The 10861-nt window shown below is 42.9% G+C and overlaps 1 protein-coding gene across 5 annotated transcripts in view; it reads left to right on the top strand.

Moving 5' to 3' along the window:
* Nucleotides 1-758: 758 nt before the first annotated feature.
* LOC147426650 (uncharacterized) overlaps nucleotides 759-10861 on the top strand; it is a 72683-nt gene continuing 62580 nt past the window's right edge. For 4 of the 5 annotated variants that reach the window (XM_086497999.1, XM_086498002.1, XM_086498001.1 and 1 more), the window contains exon 1: nucleotides 759-984. In XM_086497999.1, coding sequence (XP_086354125.1) covers nucleotides 837-984 — 148 coding nt within the window. In that variant the 5' untranslated portion in view covers nucleotides 759-836. The remainder of the gene's footprint in view (nucleotides 985-10861) is intronic. The other variant, XM_086498000.1, reaches the window with a different exon arrangement.

Raw genomic sequence — 10861 nt, 5'->3', positions numbered from 1 at the left:
GAACATCTTACAGAAGACAACAAGCCTTTAAGGTGCAGGCATATGAGATTTGCATTTAGAGAGAGGTCTTCCCTACCAAGAACGACATCTTTTTGAACAGCCCTTGACTAGCACTCTCATCATGAAATCTCACCCATGTCAACATCTTGGGAAGCGTGATGCTTCAAAGTGCTTGCCTGTATAGAGAGGTCTTTGCTTCGCATCTGATCCTTGCAATAATCAACCCTGCTGCGTTACATCTTCCCCAACAACAATGGCAACGTGACCCTCAATGAGAGGGATCACTATCACAACCCAATGCGGGCACCAAATCTTGAAACAAATGATAGTGAGAGGCTAATGCCTTGCTACTCTGAATCTGCTCCATGAACCTGCTTGATAGTGCATGGCCTCTTTGTTGGGTCAACTCGCAGCGTAAAAGAGCCTTCGTAGGGCACTGATGGAACCATGAGCTTCCTTTCCATGGCCAGCTTAGGCATATCCTGCAATGAACGTGCTCCAAGAGATGACATCACGGAGAGGATGCTTGGATCAATAGAGCGCGTGTAGCGACGAACGACATGCTGCAATTTCGACTGCCTCTTGCAATTAATAAAGCTAGCGCTAAAAAGCAAGCACTGCCTGCGATTAAAAAAGCTTGCAAAAGTCAATAAAATGGATGCAGCCGTTACAAAATTCCAACCACGTGGACGAAGGTGCTTCCCTATTTTCAAAAGAGGCTCCTAGGCTAACGAAGTAACAAGAGTCTCGAAGGACACATAAGCATTATTTTACAAGAGTCTCCAAGGACGTGGTGCACTCTACAAAGGAAACCGTGGCTGGGTGGAGGACGTAACATGGCTCGTTGTTTGCTGGACGTCAACAAGGAGTTCGTCCTGTTTTCCTCCTCATTCCCAACAGGAAGGTCTCTTTCTAGCTCATTTGGTAGGAAGGTTCACTTCTTACGAGCTTCATCGAAACAAACACTCTTGGAGGCAAACCAAGGTGCGCACTTGTCTATTCATTCCTCTCTCTCTCTCTCACACACACAGAGAGAGAGAGAGAGAGAGAGAGAGAGAGAGAGAGAGAGAGGCATGCGACTTCTTGATGAGCATAGGGGCCAGGAAGGCTGAAACGATTGCTATCCTTACGTGTAGCTTGGAGTTACTGTGCATTTGTGAAGTGACTCCTAGACTAGTAAGAGGAATAAAAGGGTTGGGCGGAAATGTAGCTACATTGAGATGAAAGAAACTAACCCTCTATTTGAGATCAAATAAAATACTGACCGTTTTATGTCATAGCTTGGAGTTACGGTGCATTTCCAAGGTGACTCGTTGATTATGTAAGAGAGGGTTGGGTCAAAATGTAGCTACAGTGACATGAACGAAACTAATTATCTGTTTAAGACTAAGCAAAATTGTGACCCTATTGCTCTCTCAAGGTTACTTCCCATGCACATGTTCAAGTTTTAGTCCGATTGTGGATGAGAGGAAAGTGAAGCTAAAACTAAACTAATGTTGTCATCATCACTTGAGCATTGACGACGTTAGTGGGGATGTCTTGGTATTTAGTCAATACTATGCATGATGGAGCTGATGGTTATATTGTCTTGTGGGTGACTACCATGGGTCTATACCTTGCACATTCCTTCAAGGGTGAATCTGGGCTTATTCTGGATTCATCTAGGTATATATGTCATCATCACTTGAGTGAGTGGCTCTGGAAATGAGATACATAAAGCCTCTTTGCCATGAAAGCTCCTTTATTCTATGTGGATATACTGTTCTTCTAAAAAAATGGAGAGCTATGGGAGTTTGCCCAGATTTGGCATCTCATGTGGCTTGAACCAATGGTCTTCTAAGCATACAAATGATTTCTAGGTCCTAAGTGTCTAATACCTTTGCTGACCCTTGCTCAGCATTTTAAAGAGGTTACGAATAGAAAGCGTAGACTTCTCAGTACCAAAGACGTTTTCATAGTTGACTTGAAGCTCTGTATTACCTCGTGAGAGTAGAACATCATGATTGAGTAATGTATACTTAGAAAAAGAAAGTTTTTGATTCAAAACTTCCAAGCATGAAAAGTTGCTTTGATTAAGATATGCTTCTCGCAATTTAGCATGGGGAGGTAAAGATAAGTTCACTCTCTTCATCGATGCTAGTCTCTATGAGATAAAAGTGTTTGCTTGGTGTGTCTTTTCATCAAAAGGTGAAAACATAGAGAGAGGCTTTGGCTTGAGCTACTAGCATCTTTAAGCCTTAGTGGAGATGTGCAATGCATAAAGCCTTAGTAGAGACGCTCTATTTCAATGCATGTAAACCCTTGAGCAACCAACAATGGACTACCTTACTAAGAGCTTCAAAGGACTTTTTCCATCCGGACATGGGCTATTGTGAGGTGCAATAGATGATCAAGATGTGAGATTGAGATATCATACTAATCACCACCATTGATCATTGGCTCCTTCTTTTAGTGGATACTCCTTGCTCTTATTGACCATATATTAGGGAGTGAGGACTATTTTGTGATTGTGTCTAGATAGATTTCTTCTTTGAGGCATGTAGTGTCCTACCCAATTGGTTGGTACTCAGCATTGATTCTCTCGTCTAGTGTGACAAACCTACGACGTGGCAGCTCACAGACACAGATGCAAGGACTAAACAGGAGGTAATCGACGAGCTGACTGTATAGATGCGTAAAACGTGCCACAATTGGTGGGATGTATGTATTGGTTTGCACAAATAAAAAAATACAGTACTGGAACTCCGCCTCTCACTTGTTCCTTGTAGAGTGGCCGGTCGCTGCAGACGGTGGGTTGGCAGTCAATATAACACACACACACACACACACACACACACACACACACACACACACACACACAAAAAATAGCTTGAGTTCTTTCTTCTGACTCACAAGGGACAAAAAGAAGCAGGGCTGATAAGTATTTTTGGTGCACCTCATCTACATCTCTATTAAACCGCCCATTACGTGATCACACAAACAGCTATCGCAGTAATAGCAGGTGTTTGGGCGCTCTCTTAAAGGCAAGATACGAGTTGCCAAGACCAACCCATACTCCCGTGTGCGTGGAGTACAGTTAAAATAACCTCTTAATTGATGACCATAACTTCGATTCAAATAGATCTTTTGGGATGGAAGAAATTGGGCTAGCAGGTATAACCGCTCTGAAAAACCTGGCTTCATTGAATGTTCTACGTAATAATACTGTGGCCCTAGGCCCAGAGCCTCTATAACCATAGCCAATCTGATATTGTTCCTAAAATGCTCACGACCCCAAAGGGTTACACGAGTCACTCGACTTTTGTATGACCACCATTTAGTCTGGGATACTGAGGTTCCTAATTGTGGGAATAGATATAGTTCATAACGGAGTAATGTTGCTCTCCATGTAGAGTCACCTGATTGATAAAGGTGTGCTTTTGCTATGGGAAAAACCAGTTCTTGATTGTAGGCCATTTTTTTAGCACTCCTGATATGCAAACATGCGGATATGTATATTACTTTTGTACAGTTACTCCTTACTGCTACCTTGGATTGGTTTATATTTTAGTGTCTTCTGGCTTTTATAAACTCACTTTTTGACTTTGAATCAGAATTGGAAGTCAGAATTAATCACAAAAATGTGTTGTTAATATGCAGTATATCGTACACTGTTTAGTTCCTTGCTGGTATACTGTACCCCAGTTATTGGATGCTTGACTTAAGCCGAGTATAATGGTTTGTGGATTCTTGGGATGTGTGAGATAAACCTGAGCCTGGTTCAGAAAAGCTCGATAGTCGATTCGAACTGGGTATCGACTGCATTGGGGTTTCTAGTTGGTATTCAGTATGTGACTAGATATTTATTTGATTTGACCTTGCTTTAAGGTAAATAAACATCTCTATATACTGTACCCAGTTGCTGGGTGCATGACATATGCCGAGGATTAGGGTGTGTGGATTTTGTATTGGGATGTGTGACTAAACCTGAGCCAGGTTAAAAAATCTCGATTGTCGATTTGAACCGGGTATCGACGGCATTGGTGTGTCTAGTTGGTATACATTATAAGACTAGATATTTTATGATGTGACCTTGCTTTAAGGTAAATAGCATCTCTCTCTCCATTTACACTCTGTAGCGCATTTTTACTGCCTCTCTGTTGTGTCGGGCTGCCTGCAACACGTTTGTGCCTGCGCTAGGGTTGAGGTGGCATGTGAGTGTAGTTGCAAATACTGATGTAAGGTCAGACCGGATCTTCAGCTGGGACTATCCCTGAGTATCTGGCCCGTATGGGTGGCGTCTAACTCTGTAGCTGGACCGTGACAGTGGCGGATCTACTCTTGATTTGCTTCAGCAAAGTATAAATGCCCCCTAAAATTGTGAGTACTCTTACTCACTTGGCATCGTGCTGTACTCACTTGTGTGCATTCTATACTGTGTGGGTGAGTAGATACTTTCTACTGTGTGCTCAATCATGCCGAAAAAGAACGTGAAGGAGACTGTGGACGCTTCGTCGTCTCCCAATCTACAGGTTTTATAAAAAATTCTTTGTCTTGCATTTGGGAATCTCTGTGTAGCTTCGCTGTAACTGTTTTTTGATTTTTTTAATAAAAAAACCAGGTATTCTGTTTCCGGATATTAAACCTAAAGCTAATATGTCATTCTGCAGCTTTGTTGATAAAAAGATGTGAATGGTTTTTAAAAAAAAAACAAGTAATATAGAGTTATGAGAAATGGAAACTTGTTCCGGATACTTTACTTACAGGTCTTTGGGAGTTAATGTATGTGTGGGTACATCTTTGCTATGTGACAGTTTGGAATTTATATAAATCTATGACTAAGGATGGTCGTTGTCGTAAAATAAACAAAAAATTAAGTTGTAACCTGGTTCTGGAAACTGAGTGAATGGCTTAGTTAAACTAAGTACTGCCTGGATTCTTGTGAATGATGGGAGTAGTATGCATGGTTGTCGTATACAATGCTGTAAAACTGGTTCTCTGATGAAAATTCGGTTTTTAAAAAAAAGGGGGAAACTGCCAGGTAAGAGGTTGTTTTTGCTACTGAGGAAAGTGTACTGTATGGTACTTTTTAGAATGGAATTGTATATTGGGGCGATGATGTTATGATTCGGTAAAAAACTGCTCAATAGATGAAATGAACTCTTGTAAAATTAAAAAAAACCAGAAATTCACAAAAAAAATGAGCTGTTGATTTGATATTTTGGTTTATGGCTTCACTAATTTACTGTTGTCCTTTGTGTAAAATGACAGTCACTTGATAAATTTACTCTCTTGTTTGGGTTCCTATTGCATTAGATCTGTGGTACACCTGTTTGAGGGTACTTAATACTGGTTTCTGTCAAGGCGTTCTGACTTCTCTTATTGCTCTTTTTCTTATTCGTGATAATGCTAAGAGTTGCTACACATCCGTTATTGAATATGAGTGGCAATACATACTCGGTTTGTATATGGAGCTAAAGTATGGCAGCACATACTGGATTTATTAAAGCTGGTTCCAAGATACGGTTTTTTTCACATAAGATGATGTTCTTTTTGATATTGTTCGGTGAATTACCTTTACTTCAATAGGGAAATTGAGTTCTATATGGCTTGGCTGGGTTGGAACCTCGGCTATTCTATAAAATTTGTTGGTCTTCATTTGCTGGTTTCAAAAAAAAACACTAAAAAAATATATAGGAGCTGACTCTAACCTAGCATCTTGCAGTATATACAATAGTGCTTATAGGAGTAGGTTATAAAGACCTCGGTTTTATGGAAAGTCGTATAAACTCCCTTTTATACTGATCTTTTCTGGTTTTTCTTATGTCGTATCTGTCTCGGACCAGGTCCGAGTCTGATCGAAGGACTGACTCACCTAGGGCTTTATATATTTTTTAATTAAAACAACAGTTTATTTCTGGCTAGTGATACAATATAACAGACATGACATGATAAGCATTAATATTTCTTGAGAAATATAGTCTTTTTATAAAAAAAAATATATAAATCTTAACAGGGGGAGTGTACTCAGATTTATAAATGTGTAAAAATCTTTAAAGATCCTTTTTAAAGATATCTCAAGGTGTTTTTAAAAATCGGTCCTTATAGTAGAATCTGTTCTAAATGTTCTCAAACCACAAGGATGAGGTTGTCCTTAATTGAGCTGTGTTTTTGGCTTGAGATTAACTTTACCTACTGCAAATGAGTGAAATTCTCTCCTATCAGATCAAAAAGGAAGTTTTTCGTTTCTCCAAAAAACTTAGTGTAGCAAAAGATGTGTTAAAAGAAAGAGAGATATATATATATATTAAATTGAGGAATAAACAGATACATAGCTACTTTATGGGTGTGCAAGTTCCTTTATCAGATTGGCAAAATTGCCAAAGAATGGTTTATTTCAAAACTAAACAATATACTTGTTAAGAACGATATGTTTTTTCAAGGTGACATGGATAACAACTGGGATGCCCTGCATCACCTGCGTACAGTCACGTGCTAACGAATTGTTTTCTTGTGGCTATGGGTGCAGGTGAGGGCTACCTTCCTTGATTAAATTGTCCAGTTCTTAACAAATGGAGGATATCTTAATGTGACGCAAATTATCCTAGACTTTGGGTTTATGGATTCTTGAACTATATCTTGTTTTCTTCATTACCTTGTACAAAATTTATTTTCAACTGCAAATAAATTATTGTGCAATGCCACTGTACTTTTCTAGAATTTATGGTCTGTGAACAGCTAGTGTTCGTTTGCGTATATGTATATAGATTTAAAACTGCTACACACACACACACTTATCTGCCACCCACCCATAGCACTATATAAGGAGTCCCATCTCCACGAACCATGACATCCTATATTGAAGGATAACCAGCCCCTCGTATTCTTGCCTACTAGCTGTAGTTGTCTATGTGGCCAATCTCTTGTGTGGTGTTTTATAGTTTTCAGTTGTGTTGCAAGGCAATTGCCACTTCTCACCTCCTTGCATGTGGTGATGGCCGATTACATTGGGATCATAGCTCATCACTTCTCGTTTTCCTTGCGCGTGGTGATGGCCGATTACATTGGGATCATAACTCATTACTTCTCTTGTTTTCACAAGAGGAGCGTTCAATTTAGCAAGACTGAATCGGTGATGAATCTAATAACAACAACAACAGCTATGGAGAACTCGACAACAAAGCAAGGAAACTTAAAAGGAGATAATCCTAACGCAAAAGCGAAGCTACACTAATGCTTATGAGTGTGTAAATTCAAATTATGAGCTATAAATTGATGGAAATAGTGCAAACTATAATCAGATTCTGAGAGTGTTCTCTTTGACCAGTGACCCTTGTACACTTTGCTTGAATCAATATAGACAAAGAAATACCGCTACGGCCCCGTATTTGGGGACCAATTTTTTCCGAGGGGAACTCCATCTCTCATGTTTCCCTTGTAGTTTCTCTTGTGTGGTGTTTTATAGTTTTCAGTCGTGTTTCAGGACTGTTAGACTTACACCACTCTGCTGCTTCACAGGTCTAGGGCATACTTGTACGGCTAGTATGTCTCCGGGCTGGCCACCCATAGTCTAGGTTGTACCTCGTCCACCCGCCCGAGTTTGGGGCCGGCCGCCCACTTTGTCCGGGCGCCCTCATATATTTCCATATATCATTTTTTTGTTGGGTCGTGGGGATTTTTATCAGGCCTTGCCCTACCTCCCCTTGGGCACCTATTTATAGGGCCAGGGGGTTACCCACTTCCATCATATAGTGATTGTACTGAGGGTCTTTTGCTTATGGTAGTCATGGGGGGCTGATTGCCCCCTCTTCCTACACATAGCGTTTTGTCTTCTCTCTCTCTCTCCCGCACGCGCATCTCACATGGTATCATTCGCCAGTTGAGCATCATCCGCATCAGGTACTCCTCCCAAGGGATCACAACAGCCAGCGTTTCTGCAAAACAGCCAAGGATTTCCGCAAGAGGGGGTGGCGTCATCATATTGGACAGTGTTTCTCACAAAGGAATGCTCTGCCACCTGCGTCTTTGCAAGATCTCATCAGCTTTGCTTGCGTTTTTGCTTCTAAATGCCAGCGCTACTATTCTGGGGCAGTTTTGTCGCCAGAAATGCCTCCTCTTCTACCTGCGTTTTCAGCTTTCACGTGCGATTTTTGGTGGAGCTGTCCAGCAAGAAACCACCAGCGTTTTCAGCAAGTGCAAGGCAAGGCAGGAACATCAGCGTTTTTGCACCACATGCACAGGAAGACCCTTGCGTTTTTGCTGAAGGGCACTAGATCTGCGTTTTAGGGCTGAATTGCCAATGTTTTTGGCAAGTAGGTCAGCGTTTTTGCAAGATGGGGGACAACGCTATCCAAACTCCGAGAGATCTTGCCTCACACACCGGCTCAACATTCGGTGCCTTGCCGGTCCTGATCCTCTTCATCTTCTACGGATTTTAGCCATAAGCACCTGCTGTTTTCTCTGTTTTCAGCCCTCCGACGGCTGTGCACACAGAGATAAACCCTCCCTACACCCTCTGCACCACTTCGGACCGTGCCGGGAGCGTAGGAGCACGCTGAAAACGCTGGACAGCAGCGTTTTCATCACCTCACAGCTGCGTTTTTGGGTGGAGAGCAGACACTTGGCTTGTGTTTTCCAGAGAGGATGAAGTAACCTCCTACCAGGACACCATCCGGTGGTGGTCTGTGCAATCTCTCAGTGACTGCGGCAGTACACGGTATCTTTGACATTGGCTTGATCATCTACGGGCATACGATCCTTGGGAGATCCTTTCATTCTAGCCATTATTCGTCGGTTGCGCACGCCAGAGGGGGTGGTGACTTGTGGTTTGCTATGGACACACCTATGTACTCATCAGAGGAGTTCACACTAGATATGGCCATGCTCATGACATATGGGATTCTAACATTCCCAGAGAAGACACCACTATCTTTGGTGGACAAACACTTACCACTTGACCTCGACATGTTAGATCACTTGCTTACACAAGAGCATCTACATGGACTTAGAGAGAGGATCTTGAATCTCTTCTTGGACAGGTTCATCGCTTGGATCTACAGACTAGAGTGGGACTTCAGTGCTTTGGACTCTCTTGGAGAGTGTATCCACGAGATGCGGGAGATCAAGCATCTCGCGACTACATCCGGAGTCACTTGGAGCTTGGCTTGGATGGTAGTGCAATTGCTCTTCTACACTCGTGATCATTTGGATTGCTACCTCCAGAGTTGCTTACACGCACCCTCGGTAACCTTACAACAGAGTTATCCCTTGACCTGGGTAGTAGGACACTCTAAGCTCATTCACATTGAGAGTCACATCGAGATGCGGTTTGGTGGCGTTGTTGGTGCGGATTCTGTTTTGGTTGACATCGGAGGATTGGAGGCAGGAGATACAGGCAAGACGGTGCAGACAGATTGGTTTGGCCTTTTCTCTTCTCAGAGGATCTTCACAGCGCAGACTTCTCAGTCTGGCTTCCCTTCTTCATAAAGGATGATTACGGTGCAGACAACTGTTAGATTCTTCATCTCCAGATGCTTCACACATTGTCTACAGGCTCCTCATCACTCACGTGCACTGGCCCTTGGTTGTGGATTGGCCACCTGTACACCTGCTCGACAGGGATCTCAGGCACACTTAGGGTTGTTCAGCACATTTCCCACTTTAGACTTGTTTTGGTCACATATTCCCCCATTTATATTGGAGGGTCATATTTTTAGGTCATTGAGCTATATTGAGGATTATTGCTCGACCAACCCCTATTCTCCTGTATATAGGAGGGGGGGCACCCTCTTTCTCATTGTCTTGTCTCACAGCATGTAGTCATCTGGAGTTATTGGGCTGCCAGCCTTTCCACCATCTGTCTCCTCTCTCTCTCTCTCTCTCTCTCTCTCTCTCTCTTTGCCATTGTCTCTTTCTCTCTCTCACCTTCCGCTCCACACTCTGACATGGTATTAGAGCTTCTAGGCTGAGGATTTGCCATCGCCATCCCCTGGGAGGACCTTGCGGAGGATTTCATCGCGAAGAACTTCTTCATTTCCACCAGTGTTTTCTATTTGGAAACCTACGTTTTTGCTCTCAGAACTGCGTTCTGTGGACTATGGCCTCTTTTGCACCTTTCCTCTGCCATCACTCTCCTTCCAACCCCCATCGCCATCTTGCTGCCCCTCCTTTGCACCAGCGTTTTTCAGCCAGCATTGGCCTAGCGTTTTTTGTTGCAGGAGGACCATCATCTGCTCCAGCGTTTTTCAACCAGCAGGATCTGCGTTTTTCAGCCCTATGCTCTTGCGTTTCTGGGCAGGACAGCAGCCAAGTTGCACTAGCGTTGTGAGCGGGATGAAAACACACACAGCGCCTCTATAACGACCCGACACACACTCTTGGGAAGGTACACACACACTATGGGGCACCACTCGGCTTACACAACACACCTGGCCGAGACAGGGAACACACCTCTGGAGTGAGAGGAGAGAGACTATCCACTTACCCACTCCACACAGACACACACACACACACACACCCAAAAAACTCAGCTCAAAAGAGGAGAATTTCTGATGTTTAGATACAATTGAGCTTGGGCCAACACCAATGGGGCAAATAGCTCACACAATATGGGTAAAATAAGCCAGATACAATCACAAACTAGAGCAGAGACTTCGCTCATAGGAGAAACTTACACAGAAAAACAGCAAGAAAAGAGTGAGGAATTTGGCAAAATGGACAGCGCCATCGCGTCCGGAACGGCCCAAAACCCCAGTCTACAATGTCAAAGTGCTCAAATCCGACCTCGGATGAGCAGTTTAGGGCCAAAACAGGCTCCAAAATGGGCAAAAACACACCTACGGCTGTTCCTCCTCTCTTCTCCACGTTTTTTTTGGTCTTCTCT

Source organism: Adiantum capillus-veneris, chromosome 24 (assembly GCF_014529385.1).
Source record: "Adiantum capillus-veneris isolate H3 chromosome 24, ASM1452938v2, whole genome shotgun sequence".
Lineage (NCBI taxonomy): Eukaryota > Viridiplantae > Streptophyta > Polypodiopsida > Polypodiales > Pteridaceae > Adiantum > Adiantum capillus-veneris.
This window is presented reverse-complemented; position numbering and strand designations above follow the sequence as displayed.